The sequence below is a fragment of the Oncorhynchus clarkii genome, chromosome 24, assembly GCF_045791955.1.
Source record: "Oncorhynchus clarkii lewisi isolate Uvic-CL-2024 chromosome 24, UVic_Ocla_1.0, whole genome shotgun sequence".
Classification (NCBI taxonomy): Eukaryota; Metazoa; Chordata; class Actinopteri; order Salmoniformes; family Salmonidae; genus Oncorhynchus; species Oncorhynchus clarkii.
The window spans coordinates 24,991,970-25,008,840 of NC_092170.1; the positions used below are offsets into that span (position 1 = coordinate 24,991,970).

A 16,871-nucleotide genomic window follows, 5' to 3' on the forward strand; every position below is an offset into this window, starting at 1 on the left:
ACACTCCACCCTGTGATACTATTCTCTGCATCACACTGCTGCATCCCTCTTCCGCTTAACACTAAACAGCTCAATAAAGAAGTGCAGGGACAGACGTAGCCGAGCGCCTAGCTAATGTAGCGCAGACCTGTTATTATGATATACGCTTAATGAGCAGCACAGCTCAGGATCTGAATAGGCCCTGTAACCTTCCCGTCATCCAGCCCTACTCCCAAATGGCTTTAAACAAGACACCTTCATGAAAACATTAAAAATAATAAGTTACAGTACATTCAGAAAGTATTCAAACCCCATGACTTTTTACATATTGTTACGTTACAGGCTAATTCTAAAATTGATAAAAAAAATGGTCCCCCCCCCCTTCAATCTACACATAATAGCCCATAATGACAAAGCAAAAACAGGTTATAAGAAACATTTGCAAACAAAAACATACGAAATATCACAGTTACATAAGTGTTCAGACCCTTTACTCAGTACTTTGTAGAAGCATCTTAGGCAGCGATTACAGCCTCAAGTCTGCTTGAGTATGACGCTACAAGCTTGGCACACCTGTATTTGGAGAGTTTCTCCCATTCTTCTCTGCAGATCCTCTGGGGAGCATCTCTGCACAGCTATTTTCAGGTCTCTCCAGGGATGTTTGATCGGGTTCAAGTCCGGACTCTGGCTGGGCCACTCAAGGACATTCATAGACTTGTCCTGAAGCCACTCCTGCATTGTCTTGGTTGTGTGCTTAGGGTCGTTGTACTGTTAGAGGGTGAACCTTCACCCCAGTTGGAATTCCTGAGCTCTCTGGAGCAGGTTTTCATCAAAGATCTCTCTGTACTTTGCTCCGTTCATCTTTCCCTTGATCCTGACTAGTCTTCCAGTCCCTTCCGCTGAAAAACTTGCACACAGCATGATTCTGACACCATCATGCTTCACAGTAGGGATGGTGCCAGGTTTCCTCCAGACGTGGCGCTTGGCATTCAGGCCAAAGTGTTCAATCTTGGTTTCGTTAGACCAGAGAATCTTGTTTCTCATGGTCTGAGACTTCTTTAGGTCCCTTTTGGCAAACTCCAAGCATGCTGTCATGTGCCATTGGGTTCATGGTCACCTCTCTGACCATGATGGCCTGACATAATCCTGTCACGGAGCTCTACAGACAATTCCTTCCCCAGATCTGTGCCCAGATACAATCTTGTCTCAGAGCTCTACGGACAATTCTTTCAACCTCATGGTTTGGTTTTTGCTCTGACATGCACTGTCAACTGTGGGACCTCATATAGACAGGAGTGTGCCTTTCCAAATCATGTCCAATCAATTAAACTTACTACAGGTGGACTCCAATCAAGTTGAAGAAACAAAGGATGATCAATGGAAATAGGATGCACCTGAGCTCAATTTCGAGTCTCATAGCAAAGGGTCTGTTTTTATCTTTAATAAATTAGCAAACTTTTTCTTTTTTTACGTTTTTGCTTTGTCATTAAGGGGTATTGCGTGTAGATTGATGAGGGAAAAATTAATTTGATCAATTTTAGTATAAGGCTGTAATACAACAAAATGTGGAAAAAGTCAAGGGGTCTGAATACACTGTATATTGAGTCTTTGGTTTGGTTTCCACAGCGACTTGAAATACGTGCAGGAGGTAGAAACAGTCAGAAATCTCTCTCTCACACACACACACACGCTCAAAGAAAATGTGTGAAACTTGGTTAGAGACCACATTCACAGACCTGGAATAGCCAGTGTGATCGTATGAGAGCAAGTGTGTGTGCATGATTGATATAATAGTTGTGAGTGTGTATGTTGTAGTGATTGCTGTGTGTGTGTGTGTGTGTGTGTTGAGCCATGACAGACAAATTAGTTTGAGTGTGCATTCTGTGTGTGCATGACACCGTACCCAAACCGTCCATCAGCGTGCGCCATTGTGTGCAAATCGAGTTTGTCCCCCACACCAAACGCGATCCCGACATGCAGGTTGAAATATCAAAACAAACGTTGACCCAATTATATTAATTTGGGAACAGGTCCAAAAGCATTAAACATGTATGGCAATTTAGCTAGCTAGCTTGCAGTTGCTAGCTAATTTGTCCTATTTAGCTAGCTAGCTTGCTGTTGCTAGCTAATTTTTCCTGGGATATAAACATTGATTTATTATTTTACCTGAAATGCCCAAGGTCCTCTACTTCGACAATTAATCCACACATAGTGGTCAACCGAATCGTTTCTAGTCATCTCTCCTCCTTCCAGGCTTTTTCTTCTTTGGACTTTATATGGCGATTGGCAACTACCTTTCATAATAAGGTGTATTACCACAACCGACCTCGGGTCATCTTTCAGTCACACGTGGGTATAACCAATGAAGAGACGGCACGTGGGTATATACTTCTAAAAATCCAACGAGGAGATGGGAGAAGCAGGACTTACATCACATTCTGTGTCACAAATAGAACTGACTTCAATTTTAGCACTTGGCAACGCAGACGCTCGTTGGCGCGCGCGAGCAGTGTGGGTGCAATAATTGAATAACATGTCAACTACCGTTCAAAAGTTTGGGGTCACTTGGAAATGTCCATGTTTTTTAAAGAAAAGCACATCTTGTACAACACTGTGTATTACTCCCTTCACAGAATAGTGCAAACTGGCTCTAACCAGAATAAAGAAAGAAAGTGGCGTGGGAGGCGTCAACAGTGAAGAGGCTACTCCGGGATGCTGACCTTCTAGGCAGAGTTGCAAAGAAAAAGCCATATCTCAGACTGTCCAATAAAAAGTATAGATTAAGATGGGAAAAACACAGACAGGGGACAGAAGACCTTATTCTTTGCAACTCTGTCTAGAATGCCAGCATCCCGGAGTCGCCTCTTCACTGTTGACTTTGAGACTGGTGTTTTGCGGGTACTATTTAATGAAGCTGCCAGTTGAGGACTTATGAGGCGTCTGATCCTAAAACTAGACACTCTAATGTACTTGTCCTCTTGCTCAGTTGTGCACCGGGGCCTCCAACTCCTCTTTCTATTCTGGTTAGGGACAGTTTGCACTGTTATGTGAAGGGAGTAGTATCCAGCGTTGTACAAGATCTTCAGTTTCTTGGCAATTTCTCACATGGAATAGCCTTCCTTTCTCAGAACAAGAATAGACTGACTAGTTTCAGAACAAAGTTATTGGTTTCTGGACATTTTGAGCCCGTAATCGAACCCACAAATGCTGATGCTCCAGATACTCAACCAGTCTAAATGGCAGTTTTATTGCTTCTTCTATCAGCATAACAGTTTTCAGCTGTGCTAACATAATTGCAAAAGAGTTTTCTAATGATCAATTAGCCTTTAAAAATGATAAACTTGGATTAGCTAACACAACGTGCCATTGGAACACAGGAGTGATGGTTGCTGATAATGGGCCTCTGTACGCCTATTCAGATCTTCCATAAAAAATCTGCCGTTTCCAGCTACCATAGTCATTTACAACATTAACAAAGTCTTCACTGTATTTCTGATCAATTTGATGTTATTTTAAATGGACAATTTTTGTGTGCTTTTCTTTCAAAAACAAGGACATTTCCAAGTGACCCCAAACTTTTGAATGGTAGTGTATGTTTTCATTTATTTTGAAACGCTTGCGAACACGACGCGGGTGGTGGGGTCAGCATGTGAGTGGAAGTCTTCATGTATAGCCCTCAAGAGTGTGCACTGTATACTACACATGAATGACTGATATCACAACATCTGTGATGTGTGTCTGTAGGCTAGGCTTTATGTTTTGCCCACATTGAGATCTAAAGGAGCCCTCACAGTGCAGCGGGCCTTTCAAAGGTCAATGTGCCCCAGCAGCGTTCTCTAACGAGGCACCACCTCACACTCCTACAATCAACCAGCGATAGTGCTCCTACCCTCAGCTAATGACCGTCGACTGTAAACAGACCACACTTTCTTAATTGGCATTTCAGCATTGTGGCATCGATAACCACCAGACGCCCCCCACCTCAACTGAGGTGGTGCCACCTCAACAGACCTGTTCGTTTTTCTTTAAGAAGCCTTCCTGTTCTCCACTCATTACCTGTATTAACTGCACCTGTTTGAACTCGTTACCTGTATAAAAGACACCTGTCCACACACTCAAACAGACTCCAACCTCTCTACAATGGCTAAGATCAGAGAGCTGTGTAAGGACATCAGTGATACAATTGTAGACCTGCACAAGGCTGGGATGGGCTACAGGACAATAGGCAAGCAGCTTGGTGAGAAGGCTGGAAATGGAAGAAGTTCAAGATGACGGTCAATCACCCTCGGTCTGGGGCTGTTACTTTTTGGGTGACCTGACCAAATTCACAAAGAATTGTGAGTTGTAGATCTTTCATTCTATTTAAAAGCAAGTCTAAGAAGCGGTAGATCAGTTTTGTGTGCCATTTTGATGCTTCCCATTCATGGCACAACGCTGTCATGCACACACAGAATGCACACTCAAACTAATTTGTCTGTCATGGCTCAACGCGCGCGCACACACACACACACACACACACACACACACACACACACACACACACACACACACACACACACACACACACACACACACACACACACACACACACACACACACACACACACACACACACACACACACACACACACACACACACACACACACACACACACACACACACACACACACTAACACACTAACATTTTTAGGTCTTTTACTTTTGTTATTGTACATCATCTTCAAAAAAGCTAAAAATACATTACTTGTATATATTGAAAATATATTTCACAACGGTTTATATACAATAGTGCAATAATTAGCTACACTCTAAATGGCGACATCGAGCGAGAGACGGAGAGAGCGAGCTAGAGACTGCGACAGAACAAGAGCTTCCTGACTGATTGCATCACTATCTGGTACGGCAATTGCTCGGCCTCCGACCGCAAGGCACTACAGAGAGTACATCACCGCAAGGCACTACGGCCCAGTACATCACAGGGCTAAGCTGCCTGCCATCCAGGACCTCTACACCAGGCAGTTTTTTGTTGTTGTTTTTTTTACCTTTATTTAACCAGGCAAGTCAGTTAAGAACAAATTCTTATTTTCAATGACGGCCTAGGAACAGTGGGTTAACTGCCTGTTCAGGGGCAGAACGACAGATTTGTTCAGCTCGGGGGTTTGAACTTGCAACCTTCCGGTTACTAGTCCAACGCTCTAACCACTGTCAGAGGAAGGCCCTAAAAATTGTGCAAGACCCCAGCCACCCCAGTCATAGACTGTTCTCTCTACTACCACATGGCAAGCGGTACCGGAGTGCCAAGTCTAGGACAAAAAGGCTTCTCAACAGTTTTTACCCCCAAGCCATAAGACTCCTGAACAAGAAATCAAATGGCTACCCGGACAATTTGCATTGTGTGCCCCCAACCCCTCTTTTTACACTGCTGCTATTCTCTGGTTAACATATATGCATAGTCACTTTAACTATACATTCATGTACATACTACCTCAATTGGGCCGACCAACCAGTGCTCCCGCATATTGGCTAACCGGGCTATCTGCATTGTGTCCCACCCACCAACCCCTCTTTTACGCTACTGCTACTCTCTGTTCATCATATATGCATAGTCACTTTAACCATATCTAGATGTACAGTGGGGCAAAAAAGTATTTAGTCAGCCACCAATTGTGCAGGTTCTCCCATAATACTTATTTTCCACCACAATTTGCAAATAAATTCATAAAAAATCCTACAATGTGATTTTCTGGATTTTTTTTCTCATTTTGTCTGTCATAGTTGAAGTGTACCTATGATGAAAATTACAGGCCTCTCATCTTTTTAAGTGGGAGAACTTACACAATTGGTGGCTGACTAAATACTTTTTTGCCCCACTGTACATACTACCTCAATCAGCCAGACTAACCGGTGTCTGTATGTAGCCTCGCTACTTTTATAGCCTCGCTACTGTATATAGCCTGTCTTTTTACTGTTGTTATATTTCTTTACCTACCCATTGTTCACCTAATACCTTTTTTGCACTATTGGTTAGCGCCTGTAAGTAAACATTTTACCGTAAGGTCTACACCGGTTGTATTCAAACTTTGAATACAAGCGACAGAGAGAGCAAATCAACAGAGAGAGCGAGCGAGCGGCAGAGAGAGCGAGCGAGCGGCAGAGAGAACGAGCGAGCGGCAGAGAGAGCGAGCGAGCGGCAGAGAGAGCGAGCGAGCGGCAGAGAGAGCGAGCGAGCGGCAGAGAGAGCGAGCGAGAGACAACTAAATAGACAAAGACCATGGGAAGAAACAAAGAAGAGAAATGAGTGCAATAGAAAGAGTGAAAAGAAAGCCTAGAAAGAGAGGACGCTTGGAGGCCTAACACCCATCTCTAACACTGCAACACTATCTTCGTCTCCCTCTAAATGCCGAAGCCGCAGTCTTTTCTCTCTTTCCTTTCAGACGGCATCTCTAAGCCCCACTGCCTGTGTGCCAAAGGCGACAGCTGCAGAGGCGAGAGATGGCCCAGGGAGAGTACAGCCCTGCCAATGGGAGTAGAGTGGGGAGCGAGAGACAGACTAAGACAAGCTACACACAAAGCCCAAACCAGTGTCTTCAGTTATGGGGAGTGTTCTGTGGCAATCCTATTCAGAAGTTAGAAGTTGGCCATCCCCCTAATCACATATCTAGGATCAGATTCCCTGACACCCAATCCAAATCTTAATCATAAGGGGTATGAAAAGATACATCGGCATCTAGTGCCTGTATTAGTGGATGTAACCTACTTCCACTCATCCAGTCTGTTCAGCATTGACAAGGGACTTTTCAAACACATTTTACATCACACACTACATTAGCATAACGGAAATGTTTGACTCTATAAGTGTTGATTACATCAGGGGCGTGGCCGGAGGGATGAAGGGAGGAGGGCCGGATGGGTAGAGCAGGGTCCCGGTGGGAGGCTTACATACACACAGGAAGTGCCTCGCCGTGTGGGCAGCGCTGCTTGATCATCACTTCAATAGCTCTCTCTAATACCATTCTTTCAATCTCTCCCAATTGGGTGGAGCCCTACCGGAAAGGCTTTTTATAGCTAGAGAATGCAGACACTCATAGCGCTACCTGCTAACCATGGAGTGAACAATGAAGCCCACACAGGGCTGAGCTGGTGTTTCAAAGGCTGTTCCCTGTTCTTTAACAGAAGGCTCTCAGTGATTTCCATGCTGACCCAAAGCTACAGGTTTACTAGTCACCATGAAGTAAGGTCATGATGAGCTCGACTAACGCCTGACCAATGGTGGCGGCCATTTTGTCCCCCACCTTGGACGACCCTGCCCCTGGACACATCACTGAGGACAGTCGGTGGTGAGTTCTGATTGGCGACCAGGGAGATGTTGGGCCGTACAATGCATGCTGCTGGTATAACCATGGCCAGTCATGTGGTGTCTTGTGACTGAGAAGCTCCCAGGCTCCACCAGTCAGTCAGTGGTCACAGCCTTGGCCCACCAGTCAGTGATCTGTCAGAGTTAATGGTTTACACATCATGACCACTGACTTTACACACAGACTTCTGCTCTGTACATATGCAGTCAGCTCCAGATGGACCGGATAAACACAGAAAAGGTCTACTCAGGAGCGTGGCAACCCATTCTAATGTGTTTGTCTGGCTCACTGGTCAGCTTGTGATCGAGAGTCTTCTGCCTGTATGCTGCTGCATTGCCCTGCACTGTACAATTTTGCTAGTTATAATGACTCAAACAATTTGCTTCTAGTCATTTAGGTCTAATTGAGTACTGTTGTTGAGAATGGCTAGATGAAACGAAGACCGGTCAGTATAAAAAGCACCTGAGTGAACTGGAGGCTCAGTCAGTATGCAGCCTCCGAGTTTTAGCGACCCTCGGGCCAACTCGGCGGCTGTAGTAGCGACGCTCGGGCCAACTCGGCGGCTGTAGTAGCGACGCTCGGGCCAACTCGGCGGCTGTAGTAGCGACGCTCGGGCCAACTCGGCGGCTGTAGTAGCGACGCTCGGGCCAACTCGGCGGCTGTAGTAGCGACGCTCGGCCAACTCGGCGGCTGTAGTAGCGACGCTCGGGCCAACTCGGCGGCTGTAGTAGCGACGCTCGGGCCAACTCGGCGGCTGTAGTAGCGACGCTCGGGCCAACTCGGCGGCTGTAGTAGCGACGCTCGGGCCAACTCGGCGGCTGTAGTAGCGACGCTCGGGCCAACTCGGCGGCTGTAGTAGCGACGCTCGGGCCAACTCGGCGGCTGTAGTAGCGACGCTCGGGCCAACTCGGCGGCTGTAGTAGCGACGCTCGGGCCAACTCGGCGGCTGTAGTAGCGACGCTCGGGCCAACTCGGCGGCTGTAGTAGCGACGCTCGGGCCAACTCGGCGGCTGTAGTAGCGACGCTCGGGCCAACTCGGCGGCTGTAGTAGCGACGCTCGGGCCAACTCGGCGGCTGTAGTAGCGACGCTCGGGCCAACTCGGCGGCTGTAGTAGCGACGCTCGGGCCAACTCGGCGGCTGTAGTAGCGACGCTCGGGCCAACTCGGCGGCTGTAGTAGCGACGCTCGGGCCAACTCGGCGGCTGTAGTAGCGACGCTCGGGCCAACTCGGCGGCTGTAGTAGCGACGCTCGGGCCAACTCGGCGGCTGTAGTAGCGACGCTCGGGCCAACTCGGCGGCTGTAGTAGCGACGCTCGGGCCAACTCGGCGGCTGTAGTAGCGACGCTCGGGCCAACTCGGCGGCTGTAGTAGCGACGCTCGGGCCAACTCGGCGGCTGTAGTAGCGACGCTCGGGCCAACTCGGCGGCTGTAGTAGCGACGCTCGGGCCAACTCGGCGGCTGTAGTAGCGACGCTCGGGCCAACTCGGCGGCTGTAGTAGCGACGCTCGGCCAACTCGGCGGCTGTAGTAGCGACGCTCGGGCCAACTCGGCGGCTGTAGTAGCGACGCTCGGCCAACTCGGCGGCTGTAGTAGCGACGCTCGGCCAACTCGGCGGCTGTAGTAGCGACGCTCGGCCAACTCGGCGGCTGTAGTAGCGACGCTCGGGCCAACTCGGCGGCTGTAGTAGCGACGCTCGGCCAACTCGGCGGCTGTAGTAGCGACGCTCGGCCAACTCGGCGGCTGTAGTAGCGACGCTCGGCCAACTCGGCGGCTGTAGTAGCGACGCTCGGGCCAACTCGGCGGCTGTAGTAGCGACGCTCGGCCAACTCGGCGGCTGTAGTAGCGACGCTCGGCCAACTCGGCGGCTGTAGTAGCGACGCTCGGCCAACTCGGCGGCTGTAGTAGCGACGCTCGGGCCAACTCGGCGGCTGTAGTAGCGACGCTCGGGCCAACTCGGCGGCTGTAGTAGCGACGCTCGGGCCAACTCGGCGGCTGTAGTAGCGACGCTCGGCCAACTCGGCAGCTGTAGCAGCGACGCTCGGCCAACTCGGCAGCTGTAGCAGCGACGCTCGGCCAACTCGGCTGTAGTAGTGACGCTAGGCTAACACAGTAGACACACTTGGTCTACTTGCAATCAACTGAGCTCTACCTTACTTCAATGGAAAACAAGATAAGGACTTACCTGGACATCATAAAGCGCCACAATGTTCTCATGTTGAAGTTCCTGGAAAAAGTCATGAAGAAAACAAGTACATTAGTGATGCATTAGCTACTGTACCTTTGACGTGACAACTGGCTTCTATTTAGATTTATAAGTCAAGGCCTTTCAGTCAAACATGATGACTAATGGAAGATCGATGTCAACTCATTCTTTAAATACGTTTCCAAGATAAGTGAGAAGGAATTAGGTTAAGCATACTACTCACCTTGAGGATTTTGATTTCCTTGCCAAGCAGGATCTGGGACTTGGAGAGGTTCTTCTTGGTAATGCTCTTGACCGCCACCTCCCAATCAGTCTTCTGCAGTCGGAGGAAGGAGTGACATAAAGGAACAACTAGTTAAAATCCCTTTAAACATGTTCAGTTCCTCCATCACTTACACTAATGCCAAGGGAAGCTTGTGTGTGTAAAGCTCAGGCCAACTGGCCTTTAATTGCTTTGTGTGCACTGTGTATCATCATTTGTGAGAGAGATACATGGGGATATCTTGGACAATAAACCAAACACAGGTTTCTTAAGTTTCAATCAGATAGACTGAATGAAGAAACAGTCAAATGAGTTATCATGCGCTTGACAGTTATCATGCGCTTGATGGTTTTTGCAACTGCACTTGAAGAACTTCCAATTTTCCGGATTGACCGACCTTAATGTCATTGTAAATAAGAATTTGTTTGTAAATGAGAGCAAAACATTCTTATGAGAATGCCAAAAGTGGGCAAAGCTGTCGTCAAGGCAAATGGTGGCTACTTTGAAGAATAAAAAATATTTGTTTAACACCTTTTTGGTTACTACATGATTCCTTGTGTGTGTTAATTCATAGTTTTGATGTCGTCACCATTATTCTACAATGTTACAAAATAGCAAAAATAAAGAAAAACCATTGAATGAGTAGGTATATCCAAACTTTTGACTGGTACTGTATTGCTTCCCTTGCAATACAACTTTCCCTCAAAATAGTTGTACAATGTGCTCAGCAATACAATAAAGTTTGGTGGGCATGCATAATGTTGATGCATTGGAAATAGAAGGTATGGAGAATGTTAAAGAGCCTCTAGGATTTTTTTTTTAAAAGCAGTTGGGAAATGAATATTTGAGTTTCAACTACAATGTGAGTATATTTAAGTGGTTTAAATGATTAACTTCCCTACTAACCTTCTTAAAGTGCCAAAATCGTATTCTGCCAAAAATGACAGTGCGAGAGACATGTTTTCCATAACGTACATTTCAAGCATGCGAACAAAGAACTCCATCACACAGTGTTTCACAGTTAATTGAGCACAGAGACAAAAATCAGGTGTCTCAGGCAGTATTTGTGTAACCTACCAAACAATGTACAGTGCATTCTGAAAGTATTCAGACCCTTTGACTTTCTCCACATTTTGTTGTTACAGCCTTATTCTAAAATGTACTAAATAGTTTTGTCTCAATCTACACACAATACCGCATAATGACAAAGCAAAAACAGATTTGAAATTTCAGCAATTTATAAATGAAAACCCCCAGAAATATGACATTTACATAAGTATTCAGACCCTTTACTCAGTACTTTTTTGAAGCACCTTTGGCAGTGATTACAGCCTTGAGTGTTCTTGGTTATGACGCACAAGCTTGGCAACTGTATTTGGGGAATTTCTCCCACTTTTCTCTGCAGATACTCTCAAGCTCTGTCAGGTTGGATGGGGAGCTTCACTGCACAGCTATTTTCAGGGTTCAAGTACGGGCTCTGGCTGGACCACTCAAGGACATTTAGAAACATGTCCCGAAGCCACTCCAGCATTTTCTTGGCTGTATGCTTAGGGTCGTTGTCCTGTTTGAAGGTGAACCTTTGTCCCAGTCTGAGGTCCCGAGCACTTTGGAGCAGGTTTTCATCAAGGAACTCTGTACTTTGCTCTGTTCATCTTCCTCTCGATCCTAACTAGTCTCCCAGTCCCTGCAGCTGAAAAACATCCCCATAGCATGATGATGCCACCATCATGCTTCGCCATAGGGATGGTGTCAGGTTTCCTCCAGACGTGACGCTTGGCATTTAGGCCAAAGAGTTCAATCTTGGTTTCATCAGACCAGACAATACTGTTAACCATGGTCTGAGAGTCCTTTGGGTTTCTTTTGGAAAAAGCGGGTTGTCATGTGCCTTTTACCAAGGAGTGCCTTCCTTCAGGCCACCACCATTAAGGCCTGATTGCTGGAGTGCTGCAGATATGGTTGTTCTTCTGGAATGTTCTGCCATCTCCACAGAGAAACTCTGTAGCTCTGTCAAAGTGATCATCGGGCTCATGGTCACCTCCCTGACCAAAGCCCTTCTTTCCCGATTGCTCAGTTAGGCCGGGCGTACAACTCTGAGTTCACTGTCTTCTTGGGGACCTTCAATGCTGCAGAATTTTTAAGTACTCTTCCCCAGATTGGTGCCTCGACTCAATCCTGCCACGGAGCTCTACGGACAATTCCTTCCACCTTGGTTTTTTCTCTGACATGCACTGTCAACTGTGGAACCATATATAGAGAGATGTGTGCTTTTCCAAATCATGTCCAATCAATTGAATTGACCACACATGGACTCCAAGTTGTAAAAACATCTCAAGGATGAACAATGGAAACAGGATGCCCCTGAACTCTGAATAAATAAGGTATTACTCATAAATAAAGTATTTCTGCTTTTATTTTTTGTAAATAAGCAAAAAACTGCTTTGTCATTATGGGGTATTATGTGGAGATTGATAAAATAAAAAATGTTGGTCAACTTTAGAATAAGGCTGTAATGTAACAAAATGTGGAATCAAGGGGTCTGAATACTTTCCGAATGCACTGTATAGCAAGTGCCGTAGAGGGCACAATTTTACAATGTCGCAGTCCAGAAATGCCAAAATCCTGGACCTCTGATGGAGACTGTCATCAACACATGCTTCTCTTTAGGAGCATGTGTGTGCCCAGGCCCCATAGGCTACCTCAATAACCTTGACTTACCAGTGCCCCGCACATTGAATCTGTACCAGTACCCCCTGCGTATAGCCTCACTACTGTTATTTTATTGTTTCTGTTTATTTAGTATTTATTTTTACTTCAGTTGATTTTAGTAAATACTTTCTTAAAAAACATGAGCTGGCGCACACCCAGAAACATTATTTTGTGTGGAGGTGCTGACTAATGGCGAATAAACTTCATTTTTTACTTTTTTTAAGAGTCGCACACTCCATATATAAACTCACAGTAATTTATTGGGAAAAATCACCTTTATTGGGGGTACGACTATTTTTTTATAGTTTATAGGAAATAGTTAACACTTTTTTTTTTCCTAAAACTGCATTGTTGTTTAAGGGCTTGTAAGTAAGCATTTCACTGTAAGGTCCAGACGTTGTATTCGGCGGATGTGACAATTTTTTTACTTGAACTGTTGGAATCATAGAAATAGAATGATTATTCTAATTCTATTAGTTATAATAGTATAATATAATAGTACTGACAACTAATGAAAATGCCAGAGAGGAGTTATTGTGACAGGTTAGGAAGCAAAGTGTTGATACGTTTTTCCTAGGAGACCCTATAATCTTTGACTACATTGAATGTTTTCTCTTAGCTACTTCATGTAGCTAACATATTCTTACTTTGCACTTTCCGCTTTGCTTTAGAAGATACTTTTGCACAAGCATGATTTAAGTCTATACCATCACTGAAACTGTATTACCAGGCTGTATTACCTTTGTTCTGACTAGTTAGCTAACTAGCAATTAGTGGCTAAGAAGATTTAGGCCCAACTTGCTAAGAAAATACATCTGCAAACAGCTAGTTTGTATCATAAGAAAACAAACTAATAGTGTGATTATAGAACTCTAGTGGAGTTATACTAAGAAGCAAAGTGAAAACAGCATCATTGTCATCAACATTGTTGCATGTGCTGCATTGACCATGCAGACTGAATGCAAGTGTCTCATGGTCGAGGAACAACAAATGCACTCCTTGAGTGACGGGGCAGGGTTAGGTCTGTGTGGAAAGCGGCATGGAGAGAGAGCAGAAAGAGAAGACTCAATTAGCGAAGTAAACTATAAGAATGGATGTTACACACGGCCTATCCCATTTAACAAAATATTAAAATACCATATAGAAATAAAAACCCAAAGAGCTCCATGTATCAATCAGTATATCGTAAAATACAGGTATACCGCCCAGCCCTAGATCCCACCCTGGTCACCAATGTAGCGAGAGAAATGTACATTTTAGTAATTTAGCAGACGCTCTTATCCAGAGTGTAAAACAAAACTAGATTGTGTAAGACAAAATCCAGAATAGAAAAGACAACAGGCAAATGCAGACGAGGTCCCACTGTCTAAATCAGGGATGGGCAACTGTCAGCCCGTGGGCCGCATGAAGGCCCTCGGATCAATTTCCAGTTTCAATTTAGGAACTAATTCTGAGTGTCAACTTACTGTTGCAAGTTAGAATACACAAGGTGCAATTTTGAAATTTGGTTGTGCATTACCAGTTTTTCCCTTGTTATGTAAGACACTGACAGTCAGTCATTTAGTCCATATCAGCTAAACTATTTAGATTGCTAAATTAGTTTTGCAGACAGCTATCCAAACTTCTTATTAGCATAGAATTACCTGCTGGGGGCCCCCATTGATTTTGTTAGGTCAGTCTCTCTCCAACCCTATGGCATTATGTGTAGAATTGTACTAAATTAACTAAAATGTTAATTTTAAAAAGTCTCTCCATTGTTAAGAGGGGAGACACTAAAATGCTTTGCTGACAATGTGGGGGGGAATGGATGTGGATACACAGACTCGCGAGCAACTGTGGCAATAGGGTAGCATGATGACATCATCCCTGGAAGCATCACACAGTGAGATAGATGTGGAGCAGGCTCAGACATAAGTAACATTCTCTCCTCCCTGACCGTCCTTCAGCTGTGCCTTGATCAACAGAACAGTTTGGTCCACATCCCCATCATGGACAGTCACCACCGTCCTGTCAGTCAGTCAAGATGCTTTGTTATCACTGGTGTGTGACCAATCAAGCTAATAGAACGAATGTATCATCACTAGACTATCATCTCATTGTATTGGTCATATAAAAAATAAAGCACTGTCAAGAAAGCATTGATGTGTAGACTATTATCATGGCTCATATCATCACTGAAGATGGAGAAAGAAGACCTCTTGAGGAGGAAAAACAAGAAGACATGCTCCTTTCTCTCCACCTTGTCTAGGCTGGCTACGTCAGTGAGCTAGCTATTCACTGCTGTTTGAGTCATCCGTTTCATGAATGAACGGCTGGCATCTCAATGCACCCCAGTGCCAGACCATAACGCAAGATTGCACAACATCGCATGATCGAGGCTTATGAAACAATAACATGCATAATCAATCACATTGTTATATTTGAATAAGGTAAGCCTGTAAATGGATATAATTGTATGTCATTGCAATACTTGCATCACTAATAACAAATATTTAAACATCTAGTTAGTTGAAGGAAAACTAAACAAAATGATGCCAAATAACACTTAATTTACTGCAGTGCAATGCCATTGACCCAGATTTATATAAACGTCACCACTCTCACATAACCTCAGAGAAAAATAGAGGAGAGGTAAGGTAGGGAAGGAGGAGGGAGGAGGCAAGCAATGCAATGGGAAAGATGGAGATGCAGACCTTTAATGTTCCAGATATTTACCTTTCTGTGCCTTCCTTTGAACACCACAGCAAAAGCACCATGTCCCACCAGGTCCTTTCTGCTGTATTCAAAGTCTCCAACAGTCTCCATTGTCAACGTAACTGTCCAATTTAGGTCAGGTGTCAAAAGGTTATTTCTTCAGTAATGCACTTTGAAGGATGCTCTCTTTTGATAGTGGAACCTTGATTTAGCTGTCAAGCAAACTAGTGATTGTGGCGTTAACAGAATACAAGTCAGTTTTACAAGGACAAGCATGCATTCCAGTCCACCTTTGATATTGCCTGAGAAACAGCCAGGTGATGATGCAACTGATCACGTTTAAAATGGGATGCAAAACTGGAGCTAGTGTCAAATTCTTCCCTGTCAGTAGCCAATTACAACAGATTATATAAGGCTTTACCTTGAACTATTTCCACAATCAGACACTGCAGTCAGCTGTACGCATGGCTGGCCACAATCCCAAGGTACACCATGTCAGTCCCTACTGCCAGCTGTCATTTTCTGACCCAGATTGCTAGCGTTGCAAACTGGCTAGTTAGCTAGTTAAATATGCATTTAGATGGCAAACAAATTAGCTCAAAAACTGCTTTGCCAGACATTCTACATGATGTCAAGTGTCCTGGATAAATAGATTGCAAGCTTCAAACACCCACAAACACTTCAACTATATAACCAGAGTGACATGCTGCGACGACAAGCGTCATATTGTCCATGCATTGTAGCTGGCAAGCAACCATGCTAACAACATTTTATATAGTTAGCTAGCTAGCTACCTTTAACGTTAGCTTCATGCTAACTAAACAGAATATCAATTGAATGGACGGACATCAATTTGTGATTTTCAGATTATCGCAAGAAAATACAAAATACAGGCCGAACGTTATATATGTGCCTGAAAAACGATGAAATGCAACACCAATGAGTTTGAATAGAATTTGTGTAAGTCACAGCCAGCTAACGCTGTCATAATAGTCCTCTTGTGGCGAGATGTTCAAACCAGGTGACGTCTCTCCTCTTCGAAAACATTGATGTTCGTGCGATTCTCTTCAATGTAATCCAAAATGCATCTATTCAAATTCCTTGATTTTCATCATTGGGTCATCACATCTCAATCACAGGGCGAAAATCATTGGGTCAGCAAGAAAATGGCAACCGATTCAAGTTAACCTTTACAGTACGACAAGTAAAACCATTCAACGTATGTCCCTTATTACGCTTCACCTGAATATTCGTTTTTGGTTTCGTCTTGTCCCTTCCCATCACATTGACCAGGTACAGCGTTGTCTGCTGACACGCTACCAATGTCAATACAGAGCAAATTGCGAAAAGAGTACCGTGACACATATTTTACACGATATCCCTCCGCGGACTACGTCAATGCGCAATATACCCTCCTCCACGAATGATAGTTCCATGGTGTCATCGGTCATCTCGGTTAGCCCAGAACTAAAATCTCGTTTTTGTAGCATTGATTTAATTTGAATAACAACATATTACATCATTCATTGTAAATATATGGATCGTATTAATTCAATTAAATATGTAATTACTTAGCTCCCTCCGAAATAACTTCACAGTCACACTTATAAGCTGTGTATAAAAGTTTCCCCTATTCCTACTGAATTAATTGTTAATTTCTTCATTCTCTAT

The 16,871-nt window shown here is 44.7% G+C and overlaps 1 protein-coding gene across 3 annotated transcripts in view; it reads right to left on the reverse strand.

Moving 5' to 3' along the window:
- The window catches only part of LOC139382189 (serine/threonine-protein kinase ULK2-like), a 67,598-nt gene extending 51,056 nt beyond the window's left edge, over positions 1-16,542 (reverse strand). For 2 of the 3 annotated variants that reach the window (XM_071126054.1, XM_071126053.1), the window contains exons 1-3: positions 15,222-15,543; positions 9,762-9,854; positions 9,518-9,559 (exon numbers count right to left, since the gene is read on the reverse strand). In XM_071126054.1, the coding sequence (XP_070982155.1) occupies positions 9,518-9,559; positions 9,762-9,854; positions 15,222-15,311 (225 nt within the window). In that variant the 5' untranslated portion in view covers positions 15,312-15,543. Of the gene's footprint in view, positions 1-9,517; positions 9,560-9,761; positions 9,855-15,221 lie in introns of all 3 variants that reach the window. The other variant, XM_071126055.1, reaches the window with a different exon arrangement.
- Positions 16,543-16,871: the final 329 nt, after the last annotated feature.